We start from the raw sequence: 16,574 nt of genomic DNA, 5'->3' as shown, positions 1-16,574 counted from the left end.
AAACCAGGACCCGGTAGGCGGTAACTTCCTTTCAGAATTAAGAAAGTAGTTTAACTAGGGGTGGACACTTCGGTCTTTTTCTCGGTTCGGTTTGATTAGTTCGGTTCTAGCATTTTTTCAACTGAAATAAATCATAATTAGTTTGGTTCGGTTTGTGTTCGGGTTTGTATTCAATTCAGTTTGTTTTTTTGGATCGGTTTAATTAGATTCTTCTTAATTTAATTTTTCTAAGAGAAATTATGTTTTACAACATAAATTATGTTAACATAAACTATGTGAACTAAATTCAATATAAAACTAAAACAAAAACTTTTAAAAAGTCACAAAAATATATATAAGAATTAAAACAAATGAAAATTAACTATAAAAAAAAACCAACATCATTAGTAATATCTCTTATATCATTAAAATTAAAAAGCTTGCAATGAATGAAATATTCTAAATCAAATATTTTGATTATTAAATATTAGGTTAGAATAATATATGTTAATAAATAAAAATGGAAAATATGTGGTTTAGTATTAGAATTTTAGTACATTGGTATTACTAATATTTTTAATTTAAATAATTATAAAAACACATCGGTTTCTCGGTTCGGTTCGGTTTTAAACCGAACCAAATTATTCGGGTTAGGAAAATCTTTAACCGAATGGTTTGAAATAGACTTTGGTTCGGTTTGAATCGGTTTTGGTTCGGTTTGACTCGGTTCGGTTTGAATTTTTTGCCCGCCCCTATGTTTGACCGTTGGGTGTTAGGGGGATGGTGAAACTATCAGTCAACCAAACCAACATTTTCCGTTGACCATTAAGTGTGCATTCACTTACCTCTTCTTCTTCACACATTCACTAACCACCGGTAGCTCTACACTTCTTAATCCGTTAGTTAATTTCTTTTTTATGAAATAATACTTCTGCTATAAAAAGCCCTCTGCACATTACATTTATTTGCAATAAAACCGAGACAGAGTAAGTAGTTATTTTGTATTGCATAACTCTGTTTTTTTCCCCTGTTTTAACCTTCTTTACTTACTCTGTTTTAGCTTTACAAGAAGTACAAGAAGATGGTTGCAGTTGAAAGAGTTGAGAGCTTAGCGAAAAGCGGGATCAGCTCTATCCCAAAAGAATACATCCGTCCAAAAGAAGAGCTCGAGAGCATCAACGACGTGTTCCAAGAAGAGAAAAAAGAAGACGGTCCACAAGTCCCCACCATCGACCTCCAAGACATCGAGTCAGAAGACGAAACCATCCGTGAGAAATGCATAGAGGAGCTCAAAAAGGCGGCTATGGACTGGGGAGTGATGCATTTGATCAACCATGGTGTACCGGTTGAACTAATGGAGCGTGTGAAGAAGTCAGGAGAAGAGTTCTTCGGTTTACCCGTGGAAGAGAAGGAGAAGTATGCAAACGATCAAGCCAGCGGAAAGATTCAAGGGTATGGAAGCAAGTTGGCTAATAACGCGAGTGGACAGCTTGAGTGGGAAGATTACTTCTTCCATCTTGTTTATCCTGAAGACAAGAGAGATCTATCACTTTGGCCTAAGACACCAACTGATTACATGTAAGCTTTTTGATTGATTTACTTTACAAAAAGCACACACATCTTGGTTTGGTTATGTGATACTCCCTAATTCACAAAAATACAATTTTTCAATTTTCTTTTTAAGATCTTAAAGTAATAATGTGTTTTAGAAAACATTAAGTAAAAAAATATTTGAATTGACTAAATATTAAAAATATTTAGAAAGCAAATAATAAATTACTCCCTCCGTTTTTTAATATAAGTCGTTTTAGAATTATGCACATAGATTAAGAAATCATTAATTTTTTATATTTTCTAAACAAAGACATCATTAATTATTTACCTAACCACAAATCAACCAATAATAAAATAGAAAATATATTATCATTGGTCATATAACATTAAGTGTTAATAAATTTTACATAGAAAACCGAAAACGTCATATAATTTGAAACATAAATATTCCTCTAAAACGACTTATATAAAAAAACGGAGGGAGTATATTGTAACATTTATTATATTTTTAATATACGTGAAAACTCTAGAAAATTCGTTTTTCATGGAGGAAATATAATTTAACATTTTTTGTTGCTTGTAGTGAAGCTACGAGTGAGTACGCTAAGTGTCTTCGTTTGCTAGCAACAAAAGTCTTCAAGGCTCTCTCTATCGCCCTAGGCTTAGAGCCTGACCGTCTAGAGAAAGAAGTTGGTGGTTTAGAAGAGCTTCTCCTCCAAATGAAGATAAACTATTACCCGAAATGCCCTCAGCCTGAGCTAGCACTTGGCGTGGAAGCTCACACAGATGTAAGCGCTCTGACCTTCATTCTACACAACATGGTTCCGGGCTTGCAGCTGTTCTACGAGGGTAAATGGATCATTGCAAAATGTGTTCCTGATTCGATTGTGATGCATATTGGAGATACGTTGGAGATTCTTAGTAACGGGAGGTTTAAGAGTATACTTCACCGTGGGTTGGTGAATAAGGAGAAGGTAAGGATTTCTTGGGCTGTGTTTTGTGAACCACCAAAGGATAAGATTGTGCTTAAGCCGTTGCCGGAGATGGTGAGTGTTGAGTCTCCGGCTAAGTTTCCTCCAAGGACGTTTGCTCAGCATATTGAGCATAAGTTGTTTAGGAACAAGCAAGAGGAGTTGGTAACTGAGAAAAAGGATGAAGTCTGAGTCTGAAACTCTATGTTTGAGTTTCTCTTTTATCTTATGTTTGTGTATTTATCTTGTCTTTGATGTGTGTCTTATTAAAGATTGTGAAGACTATTTCTATGGATTGTGTCATTGTAATATGTTAAAAAAAATTGTATGATTTGTAACAAAGTAAGCGTTAGAAAAAAATATGTGTAGAAAGATATATGCTCTATGAACCACATGTGTATTAAGAAGTTGAGAGTATTTCTGATTTACATTTTCTGTTTTTTTTTTCTTTTTCTTATGCTACTAAATGTAAAAAAAGAGATGTAAGAAGTGAAGAATCCAGTTTGCTTTTGCCTTCTTTCTCCTTCCTCTCTTGTTCTACTTCTCTGGATTTTAACATGTTAGCTTTGCGATGGAGGAGTTACAACACATGATCAGATTGAGAAGAGAACCAAATTTGAATGTACAAAAGGAGTATGATGATGATGATGATTCCAGATACTACAAAAGCTTTTTATATATACCATCAGCGTATGGCAAAGCTCCTGTCAAATTAGAACAACAATAAGATATAAGCATGGGGATATATAGACCATCACACAATACTGAATCAATACGATTATAAAACATATTCGAAAGATAGTGTCTGCGTAATTGCTTTTTTAGCTTACCTACTAGCAGTCCATCGTTGATTGGTTTCAGGAATTATTCGGATATGACCAGATTGTTGTCCAGCTGAAGAGACAATTTTTTCGACTGGAGTTACCTGTAATGAAATGATATTGATTCAAGAAATCAAGAAACCTCTGTTGTAAGTGGTTGCAAGCTTAATAAGTTTAGAGCTTACCTCATTCCCTGCTTGGAAAGAGTTCACTCTATTTTCCTTGAAACCCTTATACCACGAATAAATTGCAACTCAATGGTTAGACTTGGAGAATGTGGGAAAAACAAATCAAGTTAAACTGAGTTTCACAAGCTACACCTTTGCTTGAGTAAATCTTAGGCGTGATCCATTGTTTTGCTTGAGCTCGGATTTGATGGAGAGCTGTATAACCGGGTCAAGAAACTACGTAAGTAATCATATAAATAGAGTGTGTGTTAAAAAAAGATCATATATGTCCAAACCATGAGCAGTACCTTGCTGAAAAGGTCTGTTGGTAAATCTTGTTGAACTCTCTTTTCTGGTTGAAAATTAAACTCCTGTGTTGCCATCTCGGAATCAGTTTCATCCTTATCAGGAAACTCCATTTACAAAACATACAGAAGATCAAGTGCAAAGAAGAACTGTGAAGACTATAATACCAAAGGTACTGGTTATTTTTGAAAATGCCCATGCTCCTCTGCTTGACAAGAGAGTATTATCCTAGGTGTGAAATTTATAATGCAAAGACTATGAGAAGTACGTACCTTCTTGCTCAGAGGACGAGCTTTAAAAACGTGTTTGCCCTCCGAGAGATCATGCTTAGATATATCCATTCCGCTTGGTCTGAAAGCAAAGTAAAACTTTAGGCTTACTTTCACCTCGAAGAACAAATTGAAGTGATAAATTAAGGAATCTTTCTTAATATTCTATGTGATTTTATAAGCCATACCTCCTACTTTCCATGCTAACACCGTCAAACACATCAGTTATATTAGATTTGTCTGGCCCCTGTCAAAGAGAAACTTTATTTAGAAGAGATAATATAACCTGTTAACAATAGAAAGCAGTATTGGTGCTACCTTATACGCATGATTCCATTGATTAGACCTTTTTGTTACTGCTGAAGAATGTTGCATAGCCCTTTCTGAAGTCTTCAAATGAAATTCCTGTTTAAGGAAAATCAAGAAATATAATCAAGTCTTACACCAGGTTATTGTGTGGAAACAGTATATCAGCTGAGAGGAATTCATTAATGCCACTTACTTGGAACTCAGTTAGTTTTGGAGTGCTATTTTTCCGGATAGGCAATGAGGGAGCATCAAATATCTAGAGAATACAAACGAGATTTATTTGAGCCAGTCTTAATACAGATTCCTTAGTAGCAGGTACAAAGTTACAAAACCTTTCGGTTAAATGGACGTGCTTTGAATCTATATACAGCTTTTGAGTCCTGTCCTAACTTCTGATCATTATGGTGTCTGAGATAACCATTAGCAAAACATCATATGAGTTTTCACATTTATTGTAACAACTCATTTTCAGGGAAAAGTTTAGGTTTTCACCGTATCTTGTGTGCCCTCTGCGAAGTAGCAAAATCATGCTCATGTGGAGTAGTAAGTTTTATCCTGGTATGTTGTGAGTTTCTATCAAGAGTTGTATCCTGCAAAACCATTTAGCAACAAAAAAAATATGATTTAAATCTCAGTACTAGCTCCTTTTCCACCAGAAAGATTGAATATTCCATATACAGACACCTTTAGACGCTATACGCAAGATCAAGAAAATTCAAAAAATAGAAAGTAAACCTTCTTGGGTATCTTGTGAACAAAACTCATCTCCTGCTTTGTACCAGCAACCTGAAACAGAGAAAATATGACTTTTAATTTTCAGATAGACCTAGTACATAGTTCAAGGAGCTAAGTATAGACTGTTTTTAACAATGACAATCACTCTACCTTACGAAGAAGACCTCCATCAAGCTTCTGTCTTTTAGCCGCTTGAACTTCGGTCCCACATAAGCCTTTCTCATGAATTTTTCCCACTTGCATAGGAAATTTACTATACCAGACAAAAGAAGTTACCAATTAGGTGAATATAATTAAGCAGACAGAAGAAAATTACCAAAATTAAACATGCTTCAAACCGTCACCTGGCATGATTTTGTTTAGCTAACTGACTAGCAGTAGGTCTCATTAACGTTGAGCCCCCTGGAATTGGTCTGATGCTTGACTTAGCTCGGAACTTTGGTTTATTATCACTGTGGTTGTTATTGCTAACCGGAGGCCCTAGTAAAAAAAGTAGAGAAAGTGAGACCGCAAACCATAAAGTAAGTACAACAAAGATGGACCACATCAAAAAGGTACTAAGAACTGATTATTCAATATATTTTAAAGAGCAATGTTGTGTATGAGCACAAAAAATAGTTGAAGTATTATAGCAAAAAAAAGTTATCACCTTTGCATATGGGTTGATTTGGAACTTTCTTCAAGTGACTCCCAAAACGCATTTTTCCTGAAGGAAAAAAAAAGCAAAGATATTATAAGAATCTAAATAAACACATATCTTGTGGTCTTTGACTATTCTACACACATTATAATCAACTTGAAAATATGCAGGTATATAATCCATTATTCACCATTCTTATTCAAATGTGGATGCTGATGATAGATTTGTATATCCATGTCACAAACATCTGCTGTGACTTCCTCATCCTTCTCGGTCTTGTCATAAGAAACCTCCTCTCTAAGTAACAATGTTGTCACGAAAGCTAAAACAAAAAAAAAATTAACAGCAAAGTTATCTTGAATTGTTCATAGTACCGGAAAAAAATAAGAGTGATTGCTGAAGAAAAGGAGTATGATTCCAAGGAAAGACTGAGTAGACAATCAAATATAGATACAGAAGCCTAAATATAACTGTGATCACACTGTAAATCATTTTTTACCGAACGATTAACAATTTAACACACTGCAGAGGGAAACTGTACGATCTTTTCAACAGATGCGAGCGCCAAAATTAAGTCTAAGCATTCTCTCCTACTTAAGATGCAATCGTGTGCTTAGAACTCTGACGAAGACTTGAGATGGACTAAAAGCGTAATGATGAGGAAACTCACGAGAGGGCGCGTAGGAGGGAGCAGAGTGAAACCAGAGCTCCGCTGCCTCAGACTCTGCCCGTAACTCCATCCGAGCGAAGTCATACCATCGAGCTGCGTCAAACTCGTACTCCATATCGATCTCTTTCACCTCATTCACCATTGGCTCCATTTCCATATCTTTATACAGAGAAAGCTCTGATTCACTGAAGAAGAAAGGAAGAAGCAGTGAAAGGAAACAAACGGCACATCTTTATACAGTATATAAATCGATTTTAAAATTGCAGTCTAACGTCACCGTATTTGCACTCTGAATGTACAAACCACTCCGAGCACAAAAAGGCGTGGTGACGCTCCGGTTTTTGTAACCACTCGACATTTTTTGAATGTTTAATTATTTAAAGACTTAACGATAATTGGTTATTTTAATGTTACAATCGTTATTTGAAAGTCGGTTCTTATGAAGATGAGGTATGTATGGGCACAGCATGACGTTGACTGTGGATTTAATATATTTAGGATCCATTAATTTTTTTGTTTTAAGCGAAAACATTGTCATTTAATAGGATTTGTAATGGAGTACACGAAGACCCAAATTCGTGTAAAAGAAAAAGGCCAAATTATAATCTTTTGTTTTGTTCTTTGGGAAGGACAACATTTGAAAAAAAAAATCTACTAGCATACGTTTTGTTCAAAGTCTCTGTTGGACCAAACCTACTTTTGGGAGAGTACAAAGATACACTATTTAGGTGAGGTGTTGGTTTAACATTTTCAGTTGTAGCAAGTAAATGAATTTTTTCTAACTAAAAATGGCAAAAAGTATAACTTCATATACAATCATATTCTGTTGTGTTATCTACGGAGTATTTTTATATTCTTCTTCTTTTTTTTTTCCTTTCGACCATACTAACTTTATTATTCGGGTGTCTGTGTTCAATTTAATTGGGGTCACATGATCCCTATGACAGTAATAATAGATGAGTTTTTTCCTCTTCTTCTCTATACATATCATTTAATATATTCAAAGGAATTTAGGTTTCATTCAAAACATTAGTGATCTCTGAAAACTTGCTTGCTTTAAATAAATCTGATTTGATTTGAGGCATAATAAAGTACTACTAATTTATAAGCATCAAACACACAAGAGAAGTAAATCAAATGAAGATTCTCTCATTTTCATCGTTTCACAATACAACTGCAAATAACAACAATTTGTGTTTTTTTAATTCATGTCACCACATCAAAGCCACACAAGTACACAATACTTACTTACACCTAAGAATCAAGAATGGTGTTAGTTTCTTCTTCTTTTTGAAGGCTGTGTTAATTAAAGAGATGAAGAACCAAGGGGACAAAATAACCAGTGCTCTTTCACATCTTGGAGCAGACCTGAACTGTGTAAGGAGGAGATGTTTCAAGAGATAAAAGCAAGTCAAGAGTTTCTCACGTGAGGGTTTTATTGCAACAATGCTTCTTCCTCTTTCTTCATGGTCTCCAGCTGTCTTTTCGCATACTTCGTGATGAGAACCGTTGTAGCAACAGTTCCTAAAAAGCCGAGAATGTTGAGAATAATCTGTGTAACCGAGAGGCCGTGTTTATCTGCAGACGATGCTTCTGCTATTGTCTTTACAAGATTCCCTCTGCAACATTGATCCAACAGTGAAAAAGGGGACTTAAAAAGCTTAGATGTTATTCAGAGATAGGAAAGCAGACTTACGTATAGATAGCAACAAAGATCTCAGGGACCATGCCTAAGAGAGATCCAGTGATGTAAGGACAGTACTTAACACGAGTTGCAACAGAACAGTAGTTATAAAGAATGTAAGGAAACGGAGAAATCCGGATTAAAGTCACTGCTCGGAACTGGTGAAACCAGTTGCCTTCACCCGCAGCTCTTAGCACCACTGCTTGATCAGGATATCTTTCCAACCATCCCTATACAATCAGAGACAGATCTCAGTAACATGCACAAATCGCAACTTCATTGATCAAATTCATCATTAACAATGATAATCAACCTGACAGCGTTATAGTAATGAAGCTGAGATTTAAAAAAAATAATAATTATGATCAGGTTTTACTTGAATTTTGTGGCGGAAGAGATGTCCAATGAAGTAAGGAAGCGAGACACCAACAGATGCAGCTGAAATAATGAGAAGAAAGCCGTAGCCGTAACCAAAGGTCATCCCAGCGATCCACATGGAGGGAGTAGAGGGAAGAAGTATAGTGGGGAACACAGCCACGGATGCAAAGACAAGAAGACCGCACACTGGATGTGTGAAAGTCCTTATCTCCCATTTTATAATTGGGATAAGCTCCTGCCAAAACCCAAGCAAAAACAAATAAAATACACACAGATAGATGATCTCTAATGCAAGAACTATTGTATGAGCACTAACTAAGAGACATGCATTGGGTTGTAATAAAGAACAAACCTTGTCCATGATTAAAGGACCGAGCCATTTGTAAGTAACGAAGGCCAAGGAAGCAAGGAAAGAGAATAAAAGAGCAAGCTTGACCCAGAACCAAAACGGCGACGTAGCAGCCTCCTTTACTTCTTCTTCTTCTTTCTCTTCCTGCCCTGATGATGATGATGATTCTTGACCCTCACTCAGTTTCACATAAGCCCCTTTCTCGACGTCTTTGTCATCGGCTTGAAGTCTCGTCGGCAGCAAAAGAACCGCCTTTTCGTCTTCCGGACACGTCATCGGAACACAATCCAGACACAGAAAGAGATGCAATCGAGTGGATTTTCCGATCGAGTGATCGGAAAATTCGAGCTTGCTTGGCGGAGAAGAGGAATGCAATTGAGAGACGGAGCCAATTAATTTGGCAATTTTGCAACTGAGCAAGGTTTATTCTTTAGAAGGGATTGTGTCTTCTTCTTCTTTGCTTGTAAGCGATTACCCTACACGGGTACATTAGTCGCTTTCTTTCTCTTACACATGTTTTCCACCAATCACTTACTTTTATTTTATTTTTTTTTGTAAGAAAAGGAAAAGTAACACCCAATGTTTTTTTTATCTTTTCACTATTTGAATTTTACATTTTTTTATTGTTTCACAATCTAAAATTTACATTTTTTTAACAATGGAAGTTTTGAACCTCATGCCGTAATCTCTTCCAAATCTTGAAATTAACTTCTAAATATTTCGATTTAAAAAATAACATTTTGTCTCAAAAGTGATTTTGTAAATTTAATAGTTTAATTAACATGAGAAAAATATAATATGATATCACTATAAATTTTTTGGTCACAAATATAGACTCTAAAAATTAAATTGACCAAAATATTTGATTAAAAAGGTAAATATACATTTATATTCTTAAAACCAACTAATTCAAACCTTAGAATTTATAGTTAAAAAGCGATGATCTAGGATTAATGATTGAAATTTTATAAAATCAAAAAAAATATTAAAAATTTGAAAATAAAATTTTAAAAATAGTTTCAAAAAGTATTTCAAATTACAAAAACAAAATTTGAAAAAAAAAATTCAAAAAAAAATTGTTAAAAATTTTAAATTTGAAAACATATAATCTAAAACTATATAATTTTATTTTATTTGCATTTATATATCTAAAATATTATGATCTTTTTTCTATTAAATAAAACATTTTGGTTATTTTCCTCTTTAAAATATATTTTTGTTACAAAAACACATGTATTAATATTACTACTGCCGTTTTTGTCACATGTACTAAAATTTGCTTTCTTTAGTCTTTTGTGAAAACAATAAAAGGACGGTTCGATAACAAAACCCGGTTTAAAATTAAACCAAAAACAAAAATCAAAATCTCAGCCATGGCGATTGCTTCAACCTCCACTCTTATCTTCTCCTGCGCCAAACCCGATCTCCGCCCATTTCCCTCCCATTTTCGTTCTTCTTCTTCTCCGTCTCCTTCTCCTCTTACAAGTCAGTTCCGTATCCCTAGCCTAACCCATGACCCGCTTTCTCTGTCGGGTCTTATCGGAACCGGTCTGGTGGCTGCAACGTTCATGGCGGCAGGACCAGATAGTACTGCTATGGCGGCGGTTGATTCTCTTCAGCTAAGCGAACCGGCTAACGCGTTGTCTTTACCCACTTGGGCTGTTCATGTTTCCAGCGTTGTCGAATGGTTTGTCTCCTTCTTTATTGCTCTAATTGATTCAACTTCCATCTTAGAAAAAGATTTGAACTTTTGATCTGTAGTGGTACGAGATAGTGTTTGCTGTTGTGGGTTTCTCGAGTTCTTGATAACGTGTGTCAAAAGATTGAGACTTTGCGTTAAAAGATGGAGACTTTGTTTGTGTGTTTGATGTTTTGTAGGATTACGGCGATGGCGTTGGTATGGAAATATGGAGAAAGAAAGGGTTACGAGTCATGGAAAGGTCTCTCATGGGGAATGGTTAGACCCTCTCTAACCTTATTCAAACAGGTTACTTTCTTTGATTCTTGTATTTTGATGGTTTTGTTTCTGTGTTGTTCCTTGTTCAGGTGCCTTTGCTTGGTGGAGCTCTTTGCGCATGCACATGGCATTTCTTTTACAATGCTGAATCTCTTGAGGTGTGAATTAAACCTCTTTTATTCTCATTTGGTGAAACACTGATGAATGAATTGGGCTAAGCTCTTAAACTCAATGTTGTGATTGTGGGCTTGCTTCATTGTTAGGTGTTGGTCGCGCTTCAGGGAGCACTAACTGTGATTGGTAATATTACTCTGTGCATCGCTGCGTTTCGAATCAACAAGTCTGCATCCAAAATGGAAACCTCTGAAGAGCCGTGAGGGATAAAGACACATCTTTGCGTTTAAAATAAAGGTCAAAGGAATGATCTGTTTGACTATTGCAGGAATCTGAGTGTAGCCTTTCTGGAGAGAGAGTCGTGATGGTGTTAGAGAAGCAACTTGATCTTTGGATGTGGTATTAGCGGAAAGATCTTTTTGCTTTATATCTCGAGTGATTGCACTAAACATGTTTCTTGAGCGTGTGTGTGTATATACTTTTATATTGTATTGTATTATCCTGGTGAGTGAGGCCAGTGCTTCATGTTCATAACCTATTATGTAAACATTCTTCTTCTGCAATCGATGTAGTCCTGACTTCATTATTTTGGGTTTTAGGCTTGGATGATCACAAAGTTCATGCATTTAAATTGTAACCTTAAATGCCACGACCATTACACTAAACTCTTTCGAATCAACGTCCACATTCAAAATTGATTTCAATTTGGTACGGTCTGTGTTGTGATTTTGATCTTTTGTGCAGAGACTTGTTGGATCAACATGTTAGTAAATTTAGCCCATATCATCCTGCAATTTTTTGTTAAATAGATAACTACTGGCCTGACTTCGAACCAAAAGCCCACATATATATGGTAGGTGTCTTCTTTTTCTTAGAGCATCGAGTGTAACAAACTTGATAGATTATAGCCATCAAAGGAGTAACAAACTTGTTTGGCTAAAAAAGTAAGAGTTAAATGTCAGGTGTTTAGGTTTTTAACTCATAACCATTTGATAAGAACAGATTGGTTCAACTCATGTATATATTAATGTTAACCCAATAAGCAAACTTGACAAGTTGATAATTATATGCGTTGAAATCTTCTGTTTGACTATATAACTAAAATATATTTTACTATATCAAATAAAAAGATACATTGACAATGAGTTCTTATAAGATATGAAATGGTTTGTAAAAATAATATGCTTGATGTTAAATATATGTTTTAAGTGTATACCTTAAAATGTAACCCTATTGATGTTGTGAGCATGCACGTCCCTTTGAGAAAGCAATACGTACATTTATTTAGTCAGGACTTCCGAAAGTTGAGGACAACACCAGTGTCGTATAAAATTCAAATCAATACACATTATCAATTGATGTTACATTATAAATCGAAAAGATATTATATTAGAGTTTCATCTGATGATATATATAATAAAAATCGTTTTTATGATCCACATCAGATATTTGTATTTGTACGGATTAACATTAATATTCAAATGACTTGAACCAATCAATTCGCAGTTCAAAAAAAGAACCAATCAATTTATTATCAAATCAAATGGTTTTGAATTGGAAACCTATAAACTTAACTCCTTTTTGGTCACGATTATAGCTTATATAAATGACTATACTATGCTCTATGCATTTAAGAACATGAAGTAGCTGGTAGTCCCGAAAGGAACATGGTATTGACTATTGACAAGCAAGCGCACGTGTGAGGCAACATTTGAACAAATGTATTATCTCCTTATCCACATATACACACATCTATACGTAAGCATTGACACAGATACACACACACACACTCAAATATCTAGTATTACATATATGTGCGCTTATAAGTTTTTGTATGCAGAGAGAACATGCACATAAAGCTCCCATACCTCTTTACTTTTCTCGTAAATTGTTAGCTCCCGTTTAAGCCGCCGGTATTGCAGCTTTTCTTATATATCCATGCTCAATGCACGCAGCTAAATAAAAATATTATGGATATTTTATACATATTATTGGCTGATTGCTAATATATTATGTATTTATGTACATCTTTATTACATATATTTGTGATTTTAACTTACCATAAACTAAACATATACACTCCGACAAACGACATGTGTAAACATATCCATCATCATGCAATTACTAATTAAGGTGATTATTATCTTATCCACATAAGCTTTTGACTGAAATTTGGATATCCGTAATGATGATTTTAGCAAAATAAATAAAATAAAATAAAATATCCGTAATGATTAAGGATGAGATGAAAACCTCTCATTATGAAACATTTCTACTTACAGATAAACTTAATCATTTCATCATACCAGTAATGGTTACCAACATAAGTGCCTTTCTAGTTTAGGAAACTTCCTTGAACTTTAGAGCAAGAGCATTAGAGGTTCAAGAGGGAGGTTCACACGTTTTACGAGAAAAAAAAAATATTAAAAAAAGCAAAAGTGATGAACTCACCCCTTCTCACCTCTTCTGCATGATACCCTCTCTCCTAAAGTTCATCACTGTAGCGCGGGCCCCACGACACGTGGCGGCCCGCGATTGGTCAATTTTTTTTTTTTTTTTTTTTTTAAAAAAAATCAAAATGAAAAAAAGAAAAACTTTAATAATAAAAAATTAAGAAGGTGAACCCCAAAGGGGGGTTCACTGATGCTCATGCTCTTATAACATATCCTTTGACGTAGACAGTACTACTGAATCAACACAAACCATCTACTTAACTCTAAGACTGCGGAAATATGCCACAGCCTGTTAAACTAGATCTTGTGTCTGAATAGTTTCAAATTGAGAATATGTTACGAACTATAAGAATTGTCACCCATTAACAAAACAAAAAATTAAAGAACAATAAGAACAGTCGAAAAACATCATAAAATGTTGATAAGAATAAGCCAAACTTAGAACCAACAACACATAGCAAATTCAAACTAGAAATGAAAATTCATCAAAATAAACCAAGAAACAACTAAAATGTTACTCAAATCAATGTAGAAAGATCTACCAACCAAACGAACCAAAAAGAAAATAAGAGAAAAAAAAAACCTGATTCATATGTTGACTTAGTGAAGCTGGATCGAATCCTTATCCACCACATAATCCTCGACCAAATTCATAGTCTTATTTGTTCATAAGCTCGTGATCACTCTTCGTTAGCTAGCTATAAATTTACATATAACTTAGCTACGACCATAAGGTAATGTGTAATATGATCAATAGGGTGGTCGTCCCGTTGACCAATAAGACTGATTATCATGTTGTGGTAATCCTTGATGAGTCGGACCAAGAAGATTAGGTGGTAACCCTTGATGAGCCGACATAGCTTGTTGCTGATGTGGCATTGGTCCTCCCATCATCGGCGGTGGCTCCATTGATCCTCCTCCTCCTCCTCCTCCGTGAACCGGTGTTTGCATCTCATCTTCCTCTAACGGGAGTCTCTCGTACGCCGCATTACTAAAAGACGCGGCCATAACCACCACAGGACCAGCACATAGCAAAGGACCGACCACGCTTCCTCCAACAACCTGTCCTTGTCCTCCAGCGAGGTAAACGCTCAATCCGGTGGCATTAGGAGGAGCCGGAGGAGGGAGGAAAGAGCCAGAGAGAGAAAGAATCTCGAACCTTCCGTGAAGGCTAACGACTGAGCCAGGAGATGGGGATCCAGGCTGACGTATGGTGACGTTCATGACGTTTCCAGTACCGCTCATAACGCAAACGCCGCGCTGGCGTCTCCGTGCGAAAGTCGCCACGCTCTCGACTAGATCGCAGCCGTCACCGATCTCCATCACGTGGGTACGAAGCGCGTTTGCGCTGTCCCGCGTGATGATAATCGGTGGTTTTGGTTTGTTCTTGGATCCAGCTGGTCTTCCTCTTGGTCTCCTCGTCATCTGATCTCCTCCTGAGCCACCGCCGCTTCCTCCTTCTCCTAAGTTCATGTCCTTACCTTCGCTACCACTGTTGTTAGCCATGTTGTCCATGTTGTCGCTTGTCTCTTCACGATCCATCTTGATTTGCCTGTTTAGTCGTCCTCCTCCTTGGTGATCATCTTGGTCGGGTTGGTTTCTTTGTTGCTGGTGGTGATGGAGGAAGAACTCTTGTTGCTGTTGCTGTTGTTGAAGATGTAACTGGAAGTCTCTTGAGTGGAAAGTAGGAGGGAGTGAGCTTTGTGATCCATGAGATTGCACTGGATCCATATTCTATGATTCGATGGTGTGGAAACTAGATCAAGAAAAAGAAGAGACTACTTATGGATCTAAGAGCTCCCAGATCTTGAAGTTGACCTTACTTTTTGTCTTGTTTTGCTGTCTGAAACTAGAAGGAAGAGAGTAGTAATGATGCACAACGAAATCCAAGCTGGAGCTTCTTCATCTTCGTCTCTTATTCCTTCTAGTTTTGTAGGGCTTCTCTCTCTTCTCTCTACCTACTTTTGCTGTAGCTAACCTCTCTCTCTCTTGTGAGTTGGATGAAGTGAAATTTGGAAAGTTAAAAAGGGTTTTTGTTTAAACTAATTGAGGTGTGTGTGAGAGACTCTAGCTTTGGGTTGTGATTGGCAAGCTAGGGTTAAATAAATATATGAGACTTTTGTTATTATTGTGCTTATGAATTTTCACTGTGACTTCATTCCTTCTATGTATGGGCAGTGTTTTTGGTCCCACTTCCTCGCTCTTTTGTACTAAACCGTTAAATTTCTTCACATAGTAATTATCCAACCGATCAAAATTCGATAGGACAAAAAATGATGCACTGTTTGGATTGAAAAGATTGTGATCCCTCGAATTATTATGAATTTTAATAGATCGGCAAGTAATGTTGGCAGCGAGTGGTTGTTGTTTCAATCAGTTAGTTCAAATCATTAACAAATATATGAGTATCAAGTTCCATTAGCCATTACAATTAACATGACGCCTACCTTACATATATACATCTTATGTGTTAAAAAGATGTAAGTTTTAGAGTTTTCACGTATATTCATAAAAACATATAAAATTTTGATTATGAATACATTGTTTTGTAGTTAATTATTTGCACAACTTTTATTCAACAGAAATTCAATAAACACAATAACTTTTTTGAAATTTACAATTTACCACTAAATAATACATTGAAAAGGTAAAAATGTATTTTTTTAAAAAAAATGATTTTTCTAGGGTCCTTTCGAAACAAAGGGAATATATGTTAGAACTTGGATGAAAAAGATACAAGGGTTCAAACCTTTTAATTATCAGGCAGGAATTAGTTGGTATCACTTAAAAGACATTTAAAATTTTATATGTACTCTAAAACCGATGATTAAATGATTTGGGATTCGCCATATTAACACAAATCATGACAAATGATTCATTGAGTACACCTTCTACATTATTGCATGTGTTGGTTATATAATTATTAATTATTGTTACCTGATTAGTGTATACTATATACCTATAATAAACAATCTTATAACTAGCTCATTCCAATGATAAGTACAACAACTATCAATCACCTATTGTTATATGTTGGAAAGAGTCTGTTAGCATATGATTGACTTTTATTGGTGATAGATAATGAAATGTCCTTGTGTTGATGAATATTAATTATCTTAATACTTCAAAATGTCCGGAAGAAAATAGCCGCATCAACAATGTTACTTTACTACTTGTCGATCATCACGGTTATAATATCCAGTGTTGTGCGTTGAATA

The 16,574-nt window shown here is 35.6% G+C and overlaps 5 protein-coding genes across 7 annotated transcripts; 2 read left to right on the top strand and 3 right to left on the bottom strand.

The window, feature by feature from the left end:
* The first annotated feature begins 874 nt into the window (after positions 1 to 874).
* Positions 875 to 3,024, top strand: LOC106440807 (leucoanthocyanidin dioxygenase). The gene is made up of 3 exons (XM_013882553.3): positions 875 to 965; positions 1,040 to 1,557; positions 2,117 to 3,024. The coding sequence occupies exons 2-3, from the start codon at positions 1,061 to 1,063 to the stop codon at positions 2,694 to 2,696; spliced, it is 1,077 nt and encodes a 358-aa protein (XP_013738007.2). The 5' UTR covers positions 875 to 965; positions 1,040 to 1,060; the 3' UTR covers positions 2,697 to 3,024.
* LOC106440794 (protein TPX2) lies at positions 2,888 to 7,352 on the bottom strand. Its single transcript, XM_048740905.1, is given in 18 exon segments — positions 2,888 to 3,208; positions 3,335 to 3,429; positions 3,511 to 3,555; positions 3,646 to 3,708; positions 3,801 to 3,863; positions 3,966 to 4,003; positions 4,055 to 4,149; positions 4,256 to 4,314; positions 4,386 to 4,472; positions 4,570 to 4,632; positions 4,709 to 4,784; positions 4,869 to 4,966; positions 5,112 to 5,162; positions 5,262 to 5,364; positions 5,456 to 5,591; positions 5,761 to 5,817; positions 5,942 to 6,073; positions 6,422 to 7,352. Coding segments are annotated over 18 exon segments (1,437 nt in total). The 5' UTR covers positions 6,579 to 7,352; the 3' UTR covers positions 2,888 to 3,189.
* A 198-nt stretch (positions 7,353 to 7,550) lies between these two features.
* Positions 7,551 to 9,283, bottom strand: LOC106440809. 3 transcript variants are annotated; one of them, XM_048740900.1, is made up of 5 exons: positions 9,193 to 9,282; positions 8,836 to 9,160; positions 8,482 to 8,718; positions 8,118 to 8,335; positions 7,551 to 8,040 (listed from the first exon to the last, which is right to left on the bottom strand). In XM_048740900.1, the coding sequence occupies exons 2-5, from the start codon at positions 9,106 to 9,108 to the stop codon at positions 7,857 to 7,859; spliced, it is 912 nt and encodes a 303-aa protein (XP_048596857.1). In that variant the 5' UTR covers positions 9,109 to 9,160; positions 9,193 to 9,282; the 3' UTR covers positions 7,551 to 7,856. The 3 variants fall into 3 exon arrangements, with proteins under 3 accessions (XP_048596857.1, XP_013738029.2, XP_013738020.2); XM_013882575.3 differs by having other exon boundaries at positions 7,551 to 7,794; positions 7,848 to 8,040; positions 8,836 to 9,278; XM_013882566.3 differs by having other exon boundaries at positions 8,836 to 9,283.
* Positions 9,284 to 10,098: 815 nt separating this feature from the next.
* On the top strand, positions 10,099 to 11,489 carry LOC106440837 (ycf49-like protein). Its single transcript, XM_013882602.3, has 4 exons — positions 10,099 to 10,519; positions 10,711 to 10,789; positions 10,879 to 10,947; positions 11,053 to 11,489. The coding sequence occupies exons 1-4, from the start codon at positions 10,206 to 10,208 to the stop codon at positions 11,164 to 11,166; spliced, it is 576 nt and encodes a 191-aa protein (XP_013738056.2). The 5' UTR covers positions 10,099 to 10,205; the 3' UTR covers positions 11,167 to 11,489.
* A 2,273-nt stretch (positions 11,490 to 13,762) lies between these two features.
* Positions 13,763 to 15,744, bottom strand: LOC106374325 (AT-hook motif nuclear-localized protein 24-like). The gene has a single exon (XM_013814385.3). It carries the CDS (start codon positions 15,085 to 15,087, stop codon positions 14,107 to 14,109), a length of 981 nt encoding a protein of 326 aa, XP_013669839.1. The 5' UTR covers positions 15,088 to 15,744; the 3' UTR covers positions 13,763 to 14,106.
* Between the last annotated feature and the right edge of the window lie 830 nt (positions 15,745 to 16,574).

Source organism: Brassica napus, chromosome A1 (assembly GCF_020379485.1).
Source record: "Brassica napus cultivar Da-Ae chromosome A1, Da-Ae, whole genome shotgun sequence".
In the NCBI taxonomy this organism is placed as follows: Eukaryota; Viridiplantae; Streptophyta; class Magnoliopsida; order Brassicales; family Brassicaceae; genus Brassica; species Brassica napus.
Note: the sequence above shows the minus strand (reverse complement) of the source record. Positions and strands in the feature narration are given on the sequence as shown.

Coding starts and splice junctions, on each gene's coding strand:
- LOC106440807 (XM_013882553.3), top strand. CDS start 1,061: ATGGTTGCAGTTGAAAGAGTTGAGAGCTTAGCGAAAAGCGGGATCAGC. Junction 1,558..2,116: donor AAGACACCAACTGATTACAT/GTAAGCTTTTTG, acceptor TGTTGCTTGTAG/TGAAGCTACGAGTGAGTACG.
- LOC106440809 (XM_013882566.3), bottom strand. CDS start 9,108: ATGACGTGTCCGGAAGACGAAAAGGCGGTTCTTTTGCTGCCGACGAGA. Junction 8,719..8,835: donor GTCCTTTAATCATGGACAAG/GTTTGTTCTTTA, acceptor GGGTTTTGGCAG/GAGCTTATCCCAATTATAAA. Junction 8,041..8,117: donor ATCTTTGTTGCTATCTATAC/GTAAGTCTGCTT, acceptor TCAATGTTGCAG/AGGGAATCTTGTAAAGACAA.
- LOC106440837 (XM_013882602.3), top strand. CDS start 10,206: ATGGCGATTGCTTCAACCTCCACTCTTATCTTCTCCTGCGCCAAACCC. Junction 10,790..10,878: donor AAGGTCTCTCATGGGGAATG/GTTAGACCCTCT, acceptor TTCCTTGTTCAG/GTGCCTTTGCTTGGTGGAGC. Junction 10,948..11,052: donor ACAATGCTGAATCTCTTGAG/GTGTGAATTAAA, acceptor CTTCATTGTTAG/GTGTTGGTCGCGCTTCAGGG.
- LOC106374325 (XM_013814385.3), bottom strand. CDS start 15,087: ATGGATCCAGTGCAATCTCATGGATCACAAAGCTCACTCCCTCCTACT.